Genomic DNA, 14866 nt, shown 5'->3' with positions numbered 1-14866 from the left:
AATTAGTATTGAATACATAAATATCATTTAAGAAATTGTGGACTCCCCCAAATCTTCCTCTCATGTTCTTATTGTCCATTTCTCTCTTAGGACCTATTTATGAGGAGTCCACAGCACTTAACTTTTCTTTAGAAGATCCAGGATTAAAATATTATCGTGTCGTTATTTCTAAAATTCCTAGAAACATCAAATACTTAAGAATATCCTTTCATAATGTCTTCTGGGCTTTTGCTTGCCTGGGGCTGTCAGTTGATCAGACAATTTATTTTAACAGCTGATTTCTTCTCAACCCCGCCCCTACCCCACCCCTACTGAAATAGCAGTTTGCATACATTTGCAAGCATTTTCTTTTCCTGGTGGTATAGATGCACAGAATTGTGATGGGGAGAATGAGAACCAACTTTCACAATTACCATCTGGGAATTATTTGTTTTTTTGGTTTAGAGCACTCTACAGCTCTTTCAGTTGATACAGATTTATTCAAATATCAGTAAATCAAGCCTTGATCTGTCTTCCAATTACGTACTGAACCGAATGTGGGGGAAATTAAAAGAGTTTACAAGATGTTGTAGGTTGGCCAACCAGTCGTTCTGAGTTTTAATAGGAAGTACATAAAAGAAAGTCTGGCTATATGCATATGTTTGAAATTATTTTTCAAAGGCTGAAGAATAAAGAAGTAATTAAGAATCATTTGTGGGTATAAATCATAAACCACCCTCCCTCCGCCACTTCCTAGGTATGTTCCTGGACAAGTTACTTCACTTCTTTCTGCTTCAGTTCTCAAGACAGTAAAAAGAGCAAAATGTTACTTCACTCACAGGGTCGTTGTCGGGCACGAAGTAAGTGCTCAGTAAATGTTGTCTTTCGAAAGCCTCTACATTTATGATTGATAAAACAACATATAAAGTTACTACTAATAGAATAAAATATAGATAATTATGTTTCTGAGAAACAAATGCCTGGCAAGGGAATTAAGTTTGTTCAAATGAAACTTAATCCAATTCTTGAAAGACAGGGAACACTTTCCAATAGTCACGAGACATCGCACTGATCCAGAAACCTCCCAGAAAGTCGTGGAATCTGGAGTCTTTCCGGACACAGTTTTTGATTCACTCATGCCCCCAATGCTTTCTGTTTCTTCCTTCCTATTTCTCCTAGAAAAGGTGAATGTTGTTGTTGATCACCTTGATTCTTAGATCTTGCTTAATATCCTCTCCTGTAGAGCTTACATTCAGTGTTTACCTATGGAACTGCTCTTAATGTGTCAGTATTCAGAGTACGAGGCACCCCCTGCCTCTTGAATGTAAAAGTAAAGAAGAGTTCAAATGGAAATTGTGGCCTAGCTTTTCCTCTAACAATCGCCTAACTCTCTTCCTAGGGATAAATAGGCATAGCATCACTAATGGTATCTTTTCAGTTCTCAAAAAAATAAAAAACATGTGAGACAGGGAAATTCCAAGAAGTTTTATCCTCTCTAGGCAGCAGAGGTTACAGAAGTAAAATAGAAGAAGAGCTAAACCTAAAAATGGAGCCCAAACCAAGGAATAGCATCAATAATACTCCACGGTTATTAAATTTCATGAATAATAAAGGGGCCCAGGGGTGTGCTGGTACCTGTTTTACGACTAGAATAAAAAGCCTGATTTGTAGCGTTTGCCTAATTCCTTGGTGGAAATACTCTCACATGACTGGGCTAAGGCTAACATCATGATGTCACTGAACATGGAGTTGGGAAGAAGGGCTGGTGATGAACTTGTGGGCAGGTGTCGGTCAGTCCTACCATACCAAGTGTGCATAGGGATAAAAGGGAGGGTGGGCTTTGTAACTACCTGCCTGCATGGAATTGTTTTTCAATATTCCTGACAAATAGTTGTCTACCTTGCAGTTGTGTAGCTCTAAGGGTAGTATTCTCATGTTCTGAGGTAGCCATACCAACTTCATCCCACAGATTAAGCTAGAGATGCAATAGAATCTAAAGTATGGGTAGATAGAGTATAGATAGCTACTGCTTCTCTTCAAGGATGAAGGTGTAACAGGCAAGAATTTTTGTCAAGTATGTTGCAAAAACTGTAAATACTATGTCTGAGGAGATGCTAGGCTGATTTGGGGACTTAACAATCATTATTGCTTTAGCTGACTCTGAGAAGAGATAAACAGAAATATACATCAGCAAAGTCATGGAGAATGACTTTGAATCCTCCATCATGGAGGACCCATGATGTCAGGATATACCTACCAGAAATGCAAGGATTATTATTTTTTTGTTGAAGCGTAGTTGATTTACAATATTGGGACAGTCTCTGCTGTATAGCAAGGTGACTCAGTTATATACATATATATGTTTTTTGTAAACATTCTTTTCCATTGTGGTTTACCACAGGAGAGTGAATATACTTCCCTGTGCTCTACATTAGGACCTTGCTGTTTATTCCGTTTTAAATGTAATAGCTTACATCTACCAACTTCACACTTTCAGTCCATCTGTTTTCCTTCTACTCCCTTGGCAACCACACGTCTGATCTCTACATCTATGAATCTATTTCTGTTTTATGCTATGCTATGCTAAGTCACTTCAGTCGTGTCCGACTCTGTGCGACCCCATAGACAGCAGCCCACCAGGCTCCCCCGTCCCTGGGATTCTCCAGGCAAGAACACTGGAGTGGGTTGCCATTTCCTTCATTTGAGCCATATTTTAGATTCCACATTTAAGTGATATCATACAGTATTTTTCTTCCTCTTTCTTAGTTTACTTACTATGATAGTCTCTAGCTGTATCCATGTTGCTGCAAATGGTATTATTTCATTCCTTTTTATGGCCAAGTAATATTCCACTGGCCATAAAAATCATTTTTATCCACTCATCTGTCAATGGACATTCAGTTTGCTTCCGTGTCTTGGCTATTGTGAACAGTGCTGCTATGAACAGAGGGGTGCATGTATCTTTTTGAATTATAGTTTTGTCCAGACATATGCCCAGCAGTGGGATTGCTGGATCATATGATAATTCTGTTGTTAGTTTTCTAAGGAACCTCCGAGCTGTTTTACACAGTAGCTGCACCAGCTTACATTCCCACTAACAGTGTGTGGGTGAAGTGAAAGTGAAAGTGTGAGTTGTTCAGTCCTGTCTGACTCTTTGTGACCCTATGGAATGTAACCTGCCAGGCTCCTCTGTCCATGGAATTCTCCAGGCAAGAATACTGGAGTGGGTAGCCATTCCCTTCTCCAGGGGATCTTCCCAACCAAGGGATCAAACCCGGGTCTCCTGCAGTGCAGGCAAATTCTTTACCATCTGAGCCACCCTAACAGTGTAGAATGGGTCCCTAGAAATGCAAGATTATTAAATCGCATGGCTTGCATCCCTGTACTTGTTCTATTTTTTATGTGAATTTAAGGATTGTTACAAGTTTGGGGCAAAGACTGAGGGTTGATTTCTTTTCTCTTTTTAGGTTTCTTACTCAGAAGGAGAAATATTTGTTTCTCCGTCAATAAGAGTGTATACAGAAAACTTCTTATTGATACACATCAGATAGTACTGGGTGATGGCAGATAGGTAGATAGAATAGTCATCTTCTGACAAAGGCTTCTTTTTTTCTTTTTGTTAAAAATGTGTTTGTTATTGTTATTTACCAATGGGGAGAGGCAGTTTATTTATAAGCCACAAAAGCAAGGGGATAGCACAGTTAGTTAGCAATCTGTGTAAGATGGTCTACTTATGCAAAAATAAGACTCTTCAAAACAAAAAACGTGGAGAGCCTCTGACAAGAACTTCTTAGGAGTCCAGTGTATTTTAAAGATGCTAGAGAAAAATAATAGGAGAAGGCAATGGCACCCCACTCCAGTACTATTACCTGGAAAATCCCATGGACAGAAGAGCCTGGTAGGCTGCAGTCCATGGGGTCGCAAAGAGTCGGACACGACTGAACGACTTCCCTTTCACTTTTCACTTTCATGCATTGGAGGAGGAAATGGCAACCCACTCCAGTGTTCTTGCTTGGAGAATCCCAGGGACGGAGAGTAGTGGAAAGGGTCGCATGGTGGGCTGGTGGGCTGCCTGTTGGGCTGCCGTCTATGGGGTCACACAGAGTCGGACACGATTGAAGTGATTTAGCAGTAGCAGAGAAAAATAAAGCCACAAAAATCTGTTGGCTGTGCTCAACATTTTGATTTTGTCTTCTTTGTGCAGTAAAAGATGAGAGTAACATCAGCAAGCATGAATATCCAGGCGATGCCGACAGCACCATTTGGGGCTAGTTATTATGATGTGTTGGCTTAGGAGATGCAAAATTATAAAGGGTTTACTTCACAATTGTTCCAAAGAGAGGGCATTTAGAGCTCAGTGAAGTGTTTGTCTTAATACACAGAGATTAAGTGTAAGCCAATGGTAAACACAAACCGGGGAGTTAATATTTGTTCTCATTGGTGTTGTTGATTACCTAACAAATCCTCTGTGGGCAGTATACACTCAACAGTTCCACATAGTATCTGGGCACTAAATTACAGAACTGTTGATGCAACGAGTATTGTGACTTGGGACTTTGGTTGGGGAGTTTATCAAGTGATAAACTTGATATTTATCAAGTGATAAACTGTTATATTTCTAAAGGAAGATGTCCCTGAATTAAAAACAGCCTTGGTGATTTAAAAAAAAAATATATGCTCCCTCATAGAAAAGGAAAAGCTTGTAGTTTTCTTGTCTTTTTGATTGTATCCAGGAGCTGTTGTTGACACCAAGGTAAGGGTTAACATTTCAAATGGACTGGTTGCCTCCTGATTTCTTGCACATAAAGCCACGCGAAGTTCGGGGAGAGACTTCTTCCCCTAGTAATGAAACTCTCTGCTGCTAATGGCCCATGCAGACTCCCTTGGCTCCTCCAAATTAGAAATACTTCAGTGTGCTCCTTTGCTTCATTAACAGTAAAGAGAGGGAGATTGGTGGCTATTTAGGGCACGGGGAAATTAGTGGCTATTTAGGGCAAGAGAAAATTGTCGTAATTATGGTTGGTAAATTCTCTTCATGGTATTCTTCTATTCTGAATGTTCTTTGGGTGCTTTTCAGAAGAGCCCACCACTGGCACCGCTGGCATTTGGCCTAGAAGGACGGGAGCTGATTTGACTACGAATTTTTGGCCCTCAGGGTGACAGTCAACACAAGGCGTTTTGCCTCCTCGAAGACTGGTCTTTGCCATTCGGGTTTGGTTTTCAGAATGCGCACGAGACCCTTTCCACTACCAACTGTGACAAAGGAGTATTTGATAACCTCCTTCTCTACTTGTATCGCTCTAAAGAAAGCTCATGCTGTCCACAAATGCCTGTGAAATTGTGTCCCATATGAACCTCTGCTGAGATAGATGGGGCAGCTTGGTAGAATCCGAGCAGTGTATGAAGAAGGAGGAGGAAAGAATGATTTAGGATCACAATGTGCTATGGTTGGTTCTCCAGTTGATCAAGGAGTTAGCATCAGTTTGGATACTGGTTGGAAGAAGGGGATCAAAAAGAAACTACAGAAGTCCTAAAGATAAGTAGAACTGAATTGATGTTAGCATTTGAAAATAGGGTCATGTGTATAGGGGTCTTTAGAAACTGGGGAGTATGGCCTGAAAATGACTCCTTCAGTAATTGCTACTACGATCTGTAGTAATGGAATCTGGATAAATTAGATCCTAAAACTGATTTGTAAATGTCATACTGATAGAAAATTAAGAAATAATTAAGTCTCATCAAAGTGACCAGGGGGATTCCTGAGGCCTCACTGCTGGAATGAAGTATTTCTGGACATAAACATGATGTCTTAAGAGAAGAATGACAAAATATGGGTTGGTAAGGCAAAGACAGTGACAAAATATAGACCAGAGGAATTAAATGGGAACAGATGGATGCATTTGAACAAATAGAATTCTTTTGTTCTATAGTTAAAAATAAAACCAGGACTCTAATCTAAAAATAGTTTAACTGAGAACACTCCACTTGGATAGAAGAAATCTAAGTTCATAAGGAAATCTTCGCATTTTCCTAAGCCAGGCCCATTGTTAGTGCAGTTGCTTACATGTGTGCAGAGGAGGTTTTCTGACCACTCAGTTCAGTTCAGTCGGTCAGTCATGTCTGACTCTTTGCTACCCCATGGACTGCAGCATGCTGGGCTTCCCTGTCCATCATAACTCTTGCAGCTTGCTCAAACTCATGTCCATCAAGGCAGTTGATGCCATCCAACCATCTAATCCTCTGTCATCCCCTTCTCCTCCTGCCTTCAATCTTTCCCAGCATCAGGGTCTTCTCCAATGAGTCAGTTCCTCGCATCAGGTGGCCAAAGTATTGGAGTTTCAGCTTCAGCATCAGTCCTTCCAATGACTATTCAGGACTGATTTCCTTTAGGATGGACTGGTTGGATCTCCTTTCAGTCCAGGGGACTCTCAAGAGTCTTCTCCAACACCAGAGTTCAAAAGCATCAATTCTTCGGTGCTCAGCTTTCTTTATAGTCCAACTCTCCCAAAGAAAGACAATGCCAAAGAATGTTCAAACTACTGCACAACCGCACTTATCTCACATGCTAGCAAAGTAATGCTCAAAATTCTCCAAGTGAGGCTTCAACAGTATGTGAACTGTGAAATTCCAGGTGTTCAAGCTGGATTGAGAAAATGCAGGGGAACCAGAGATCAAATTGCCAACATCCGTTGGATCATTGAGAAAGCAAGAGAGTTCAAGAAAAACATCTACTTCTGCTTTATTGACTATGCCAAAGCCTTTGACTGTGTGGATCATGACAAACTGTGGAAAATTCTTAAGGAGATAGAACTACCAGACCACCTCACCTGCCTCCTGAGAAATCTGTATGCAGGTCAAGAAGCAACAGTTAGAACTGGACATGGAAAAACAGACTGGTTCCAAATTGGGAAAGGAATACATCAAAGTTGTAAATTGTCACCCTGCTTATTTAACTTATATGCAGAGTACATCATGTGAAATGCCAGGCTGGATGAAGCACAAGTTGGAATCAAGATTGCTGGGAGAAATATCAATAACCTCAGATTTTCAGATGACACTACCCTTATGGCAGAAAGCAAAGAAGAATTAAAGAGTCAGAAAGAGTGTTCTTTCTGACCACTAAAGATAAATGTTCAAGTCTTCTTGGCAAATATCTTATTGATAATGAGGTTGACTGTATCAAGAACTGATAACTTATCATCAAATGCTTATCTCTTTTGATTAATACATTTACAAGAAGTATTCTGACACTCTTGTTGTTTTCTGGGTAGACTTCCCTGGGACAAAACATCACTAAACAGCCAGCAGCCAAAGTGTTCTAATCTACTTAACACTCATTTATTGATTCAACAAACATTTGTTGAGCACTCACCATGTGAAAGACAGTTTTATTTCTCATTGCAGATTTTAAAATGGAAATTCTGATTTATCAGTGAGTATTTCTTGGAATTTTGTCTTGTGATTCATTTTCCAGAGCCAGTGTCTCTGTGAAAGCTGAAGGGCTGCACTTTCAGAACCTGAGATGCTCGGAATTATTTTCTGGACTGTGGGGAAATTCCACCTGATATATTGACCTTGGTACCCATGGTGGCCACCTCATTTGCCTCTTTGGGATTTCAACTTATCTCTTCGTATCACATTTGTTTTATATTTATTTCCCAGAAGCCTGTCTTCATTTATTAAATATATTAGTTGGGCCAAATTGTGCTGGATGATATCCTGGGATGCTGGGACTCATGTCTTCGTAATGATTGAGGGGGGATGGCCAGACAATACAAGGAAGAAAATTAAGCCTTCTCCAACTTGTCTGAAATGAAAATTTAGGAATAAATTTCATAAATGGAGAAGGAATTTGAGGATGTGAACTCCCCATAACTGGAAGAAATAACAAGATAAAATCTGGAGGAAATTCCCATAATGGGTTGGATGTTAGAACAAATGATCCCCATATCCACTCTGAGTAGGAATATGAGCCCAGATTTCCATTAGTCCTAATTTAAATCTTGGTATACATGAGGGAAAAAAAGGTCCTTCATACCCCAAACCCAAAGAGAGGAAGAAGCCCCTCCATTTCAAGATTTTTTTTTTCTTTTGACCACACCACATACAGGATCTTAGTTCCCCCATCAGAGATCAAGCTTGCATCCTCTGCAGTGGACGCACAGTCTTAACCACTGGACCACCAGGGAAGTCCCCCCCCAAGATTTCTAAAGGTTCAGTGAATGCTGTGTAGAGACATCTGGGAAACGGTAGTTCATTTATTCCAAATGCCCTGAGTATTCTTTATCCCTTTTTATCTATTAACAGATGAAACAAACACATTTTCTTACAAGAAAGAATGAAAGAAAAGAAAGTGAAGTCGTTCACTTGTGTCCGATTCTGCGACCCCACGGACTATAGTTTACCAGGCTCCTCCGTCCGTGGGATTTTCTAGGCAGGAGTACTGGAGTGGGTTGCCATTTCCTTCTCCAGGGTTTCTTCCCGACTCAGGGATCAAACCTGGGTCTCTCACATTGTAGTCATATGCTTTACCATCTGAACCACCAGGGAAGTCTTACAAGAAATATACATCAAATACTATATCACCAGGGCTAAAGCTCATGAGAGGATGTGAGCGTGTTTTTAAATGACCAAATATCCTGGATAAACCTTGAGACAATAAAATAACTAGACAGAGTGGCAAACCAGGTACATCTGAAGTTCTTTCTTCCATGAGCTATAGGCAGACTTACTGGGCTTGAGATGGTTATTGAATATATCGATTATCACGTTGTTTCACAGCTGCTACAGGAGATACATACTGTTGTCTCCATTTGAAAAAAAGAAACGAAAGCTTACAGAGGGTAAGTGAGTCCCCAGAATTCATACACTTAGTTCATGCAGATATAGACTTCCAATTTACACACGGTTAACAATGGTCCCCAAATGTTTAACACGAAAACCAGTCTCCTCTTTATACTGTGCCACTCAACTGTAAATTGACTTTTGATTTGCTCACGCCACCCCTCACTTTGAAAACCCAACATCCTCCGTCATTTCATTTCCTTCTACTGTGAGAATTTAATTATCTGCCTGCAGCAACATGCCACAGTTGAAGATTCTCATGAAAACTAAACCAAAGGGGAAGGACAGTCATATTATGTGTGTGTGTTTTTTTTTTAACTTTTGCTTTAATTTTTCTGTCACTTTGACTTTCTTTTAGGGTCTAAGCAGGTGGAAAAAATGTATTTATGATCTGGTAAAGACTTAAAAAATCACTTTCTAGGAGAGTTGACTCATTGGAAAAGACTGATGCTGGGAGGGATTGGGGGCAGGAGGAGAAGGGGACGACAGAGGATGAGATGGCTGGATGGCATCACTGACTCGATGGATGTGAGTTTGAGTGAACTCTGGGAGTTGGTGATGGACAGGGAGGCCTGGTGTGCTGCAATTCACGGGGTCGCAAACAGTCGAACATGACTGAGTGACTGAACTGAACTGAACTGAACTGATGGGGAATAAGGTGTAGAAACCCAAAACTTTGTTTCTACCTGTGACGCTCACATAGTACGTTTGCCATCCTCTGTCTCTATTTTCCTCATGGTGAGATACCATTCTTCTAGAAAACTTTTCTGTAAATTGGGAAGTTGGCACCAACTGCTTTGGGGAGAGCTCCTCCATGCAGTTTTTGTTCGTATTGTTGTTGTTTATTGTTTAGTCGCTAAGTTGTGTCTGACTCTGCAACCCCATGGACTGTAGCCCTCCAGACTCCTCGGTCCGTGAGATTTCCCAGGCAAGAATATGGGAGTGGGTTACCATTTCCTCCTCCAGGGAATCTTCCCAACCCAGGGTTTGAACCCGCATCTTCTACATTGCAGGCAGATTCTTTACCACTGAATCACCAAGGAAGCTTTTGCTCGTATAACAAATATGGTTTGGGTACCCATCTTGTGCAGAGTCCGATGCCAGGGGGCAGGATACAGAAAAGAGGAAATGTCTCTAACTTCAGGATGTCGCAGTCTTTGTTAACAAGCAAAACTGCAAATCCCTCTGGCACTGAGTGATCATGTAAGGCCACGAGAGAGGTCTCAGGGTCCTCTTTGTTCTGGGGAAGCTACTGAGGCCATTGCTGCTGGGCAGTTGGAGGTGGACTCTGTGAGTCCAGGCACATCAGGCTCTGGGCGTCAGCCACTACTCCCCAGAGAGATAACTAATAACTATATAGTGTGTGTTCTGCTGCTGATAAACCTGGGCCATGGCAATATTCTGACCATGGACATTTCTCTGTTAAAATAATCGTATCTAGTCCTGGCCTGTATGAACTCATTAGAGTGGCATTGATTAGTGGCCTAAGATCTGAGTGTTACAGGCCACTGCAGATCTGAGTGGAGCACACATGATCCAACAGCACTCTCCCACTGGGCATTTTGACCCATGGTGTGACTTCTAAAACCTCCATAAGCACTGGGGAGACATAATGGAGAAAATGGGAGATGGCTTACAGCTGATGGAGAGGAGTGCCTTAGATCCAGGATGGACAAAAACTTACCACCCACTTTTTTCTTTTAAATCTCCCTAGAGCCAGTGCCTTGAAAGTTTCTCAAGATTTAACCATAACGGACAGCAGAAACAAGACAACCACTGTCAGTTATGTGCATGACACTCTGTCTAACCCTTATGGCTGGATGGCCCTGCTCTTGGATCAAGAGACCTACTCCCTGCGATTCGAGAGCCCTTGGACTAGCAGCGCTCTGCAGGTAACCCTGACATCCACTCGCTGGTAGATTCCTTTCCCCAGGGGTTCCCAACTTGCCTTCTGTGACATAATAGTCTGCAGGTATTAGCCTCTTCTGGTGCTGATCAAGCAAACTGCAGCAGAATTTTTGCCAGATGAATGTAACCTGAATTTGAGATATGATTGTTTTTTTTATTTTAAACTTGAAACTTGTAGAATCTATTTAAACCTCACTTTGAACACAGCATGATTCTGCCTGAAAATTTAGCTTTATTAATACACTGACAAATAGCTTCTAAGCATCCTATAGATATGCAGTCCTATGTTACAGGTTAAGAACCAACCTACCCCAGGGAAGTGTTTCATAGCCAAAAGGAAATATCTTCCCAAGGCATTTTTACATTACACACTGCCACCTTGTGGTCAAAGAGTAACTTGCAATGAAGGTCTGTCCTTTCCGTTGTTAGGTTGAAGGAGTCAGATGGTTAGGGGAGGGATGGTAGGAATAACCATGTGGAAAATGGGTGCATTTTCCAAATAGCCCACTGGATTCCCTCAAGCTCCCTTTTCTTCCTTTTAAGCACATTTCTTTCTTTCAGTCTCATCACACACACATTCTTCCTAACGGTCATGAGAGTAGTTCTTAGGGAGCTGGAGGCAGGCGTGCCATTTGTTGTTCAGTTGCTCAGTCAAGTCCAACTCTTTGTGACCCCTTCGAATGCAGCACACCAGGCTTCCCTGTCCTTCAATATCTTCCAGAGTTTGCTCAAACTCATGTGCATTGAGTCAATAATGCCATTCAACTATCTCACCCTCTGTTGCCCCCTTCTCCTCCTGCCCTCAATATTTCAAAGTAGAATCTTTATGATACCTTCACCAGGGCTCTCAGGAAGGGTGCCCACCTCTCTCTCCTTCCCTTGAGGTTCCCATGAGAACATTCTGGAGAGGTGAAGGCAGTAGAATGGTGACTCTGGAGGTGGACACCTGGGTTTCTGTCCCAGATCAGCACTCGCCTACGTCATGATGTGGGAAAATTTACTGAACCTCCACCTGCCTCAAGTGTCCTCCTCTATAAAATGGGGACAGCACTAGTAACAGTTCCCAGGGCCTTTAAGGATTGAATACCTGGATATGAATGATACCTGAGCACGTGGCGAATGCTCAGCCATGTTAGCCGTTACTGTTATAAATGAATGGCACTCCTGCCAATGCCTGCTATTTGAATCTTGGGGAAAACTGGGTGGGAATTCTAGACGTGGCTCTGTCTCTTCCCACTGGTTAACCTGAGACAAATTACTTCGCTCATCTGAACTTTGGTTTTCTCCTCTAGATTGTTAAACAAGAAGAGGGCTTCTCTGGTGGCTTAGATGGTAAAGAAAGTGAAAGTGAAGTCACTCAGTCATGTCTGACTGTTTGCGACCCCATGGACTGTAGCTCACCAGGCTTCTCTGTCCATGGAATTTTTAAGATGGTAAAGAATCTGCCTGCAGTGCAGGAGACCTGGGGTCAATATCTGGGTTAGGAGATCCCCTGGAGAAAGGAATGGCAACCCACTCCAGTAACTTGCCTGGAGAATTCCTTGGACAGAGGAGCCTGGTGGGCTATAGTCCATGACCAACAAAGAGTTGGTCACAAAGATTGAATGATTAACACACACACACAAGAACCTTACAGCTTTCAGTCCTCACATTGTATGATTTTTGTAGCTCTAGTTATGAGATTATTGTGCAGTAAATTTAAGTAAACCCATTTCCCACAAGAAAAGTACCCGGTGTGAATGGTCCTGTTTCTAAACTACTCCATCCTGTTCTTTGTAACTCTTTTATTGGCAAGAGTTTTCCTTTCTAAAAGAGCACTTTTGCACTTTTCTCTCACTTCAAGTACTCAGCAACATTTGACAACTTTGCTCCTGGAAATTTCCTGTTGCTGGTGCACACAGACGTGTGGGTTTACCCTGACATCCTCATAAAGTGTGGGAGTCATGTGGGGCGGTCCCTCTCATCTCTTCCATCGCCTGGCCAGGACCAAGGCTGTGACTGGTTCTTCGACAGTCAGTTGAGACAACTCACCTATCTGGGTAAGTATGATTGAGAGAGCATGTGGAGTGCATGTAGTCAGAAACGACAACTCACCTATCTGGGTAAGTATGATTGAGAGAGCATGTGGAGTGCATGTAGTCAGAAACCACTATTCCTTTTGGAATTTCATTGGTGCTGCGAAGTGATGAAGAACTGAAAGGGACACCTGTGTGCTGTGATTAGGTGATTGTGCTCCGAAATCAGACTGCCTGTGTTTAAATCCCAGCTTCAGCACCTGCTAGCTATGAGACACTGAGCAGGTATTCTTTCTAAGCCTCAGTCTCCTCCTCTGTAAAATGGAATAATAAAAGGGCCTACATGAAGAACAGGAAATTAAGTAAAGGATAAGATGTAAAATTCTTTAAAACAGTGTCTGATCCAGAGTGAGTGCTTAATAACCTGTGATCGCTATTCACATTTTTCCTTCATGTTAAGCATTGTATTTGTAGAAAGGTCAACTGCACATGTAAAGACAGGGTGGCTGGCTGCCATCACAGGGACAGGGGACAGCAAAGAGTGCAAGGTGACAGAGAGGCAGGATGAAGAATGTAGTCAGTGTGGAAGGTGAGAAGCTTTGGAAGGCAATCTGAGGACAGGAAGATGAGATGTACAGAGTGCTGAGGACAGGGGGATGGGCTGCCTCATCCTGTGTCAGATGCAGCATCGGGGTGCAGGATCCAGGGGCCTTGTTTCGTGGAACCAGAAACCCTACTGTGACTGCTCAGTAACAGGGGCCGGCAGGATTTCCTTACTTTCTTATTGTGCGTGTTTCACGGAAGCCCCGTATTTGACTCAGGGCCATAGATTTCTTTTGACTTCCTGGAGCTCATCTCTTATTGCCTTTCCATATTGTTTCACTGATCACTCTGAGTGCCATGATGTCTACTTATGCTAACCTTAGCTCAGTGGTCTGTAGGAAGGAGAATCTGAAAAAATGAGTCTCTAGAATGACAATTTTGTTACAAATTAGTCTTCATAGATCTTGGTCTAATTCAGGACCATGTCAAGCATGGGAAGACCCAGCCTCTGCCATGAGCCAGACTTGGCCCTAAAGGCTTAGAGGGCTGGTAGGTGTCCCAAGTTCCGCGTCTCCATCACTCGTGCCTAGCCATAGGTCGGCTGAGTCGGATCACACTTGGGCCCTGGTACTCTTACATGTTCATAGCATGAGAGAAGAGAGGAGGGTGTTTCCTGGGTTCTTAAAAGTGTTTGCCAAGTGGATTGCTGTATATTTCATTTGCACTGAAATGTACCATCCAGATTTTATTTTGGATTTGATCCATCTATAAATGTAACCTCAAACTATAAAACTTCAAGATGGACAGAGATGCCTGACACCATTTTACCACTAAAGTCAAATACAACCATTAAGTAAGAGCAAATAGTTGCTGTTAACTTTAACTGTGGCTATTCATTTCATGTATATTTTGAAACAAAATTTTAATTTCAAATTGCTCTTGTTTTATCACTTAACATGTTTCTGAGGAGCCTGTCTTCTTCATTGATGGGATTTTGTTTATGAATTGCACTCTAGTTTGAACAGTCAAAAAAAGCAAGCATGATAAAGGAACATTTGTGGCATACAGAACAAAAAAATCAAGTCATGCAGTTACAGATTTTTCTTCCTCTTTGATGGCATTATTTATTGAATTAATAGCAAGTTATACTATTGTGCTGTATTTATACATATGTTCTAAATGCATGTCTGTATAAGTGTCTCTGTATTTATATGTATATTTATATGTACATATAGAGGATATAGGTGAATATTTGAATATAAACCATTTTTATTAGGCAGATGGCTTTTATTAATTAAAGAGTCTTTGTATCAGAATCCTTTAGTATCTCCACTTTTGAACAATGTGAGTTGGTCAAGGAACAGGAAGTCACAGGGGGTTGATGGAATGTTTAATAAAGTTAGGGACCCTTGTTCCTTGGAGAGGATTTCCAGGACTCCAGGTCGTGACTTTCCTGGTCATTTGTGCCTTTGAGTGCGTGGAGTACATAGGTGACGAGAGCCAGTCCTGTTCCCATTCCCGGGCTGGCACAGTGAGGACGTGAGGGTTCGGGAGGAACCAAGGTTCACAAACAGGTC

The 14866-nt window shown here is 41.8% G+C and overlaps 1 protein-coding gene across 1 annotated transcript in view; it reads left to right on the top strand.

The window, feature by feature from the left end:
• The window catches only part of PKHD1 (PKHD1 ciliary IPT domain containing fibrocystin/polyductin), a 441675-nt gene that overhangs the window by 217063 nt on the left and 209746 nt on the right, over nucleotides 1–14866 (top strand). The window contains 2 exon segments of the mRNA XM_002697311.6: nucleotides 10538–10715; nucleotides 12575–12770. Coding sequence (XP_002697357.3) covers nucleotides 10538–10715; nucleotides 12575–12770 — 374 coding nt within the window.

This window comes from Bos taurus, chromosome 23, assembly GCF_002263795.3.
Source record: "Bos taurus isolate L1 Dominette 01449 registration number 42190680 breed Hereford chromosome 23, ARS-UCD2.0, whole genome shotgun sequence".
Lineage (NCBI taxonomy): Eukaryota > Metazoa > Chordata > Mammalia > Artiodactyla > Bovidae > Bos > Bos taurus.
This window is presented reverse-complemented; position numbering and strand designations above follow the sequence as displayed.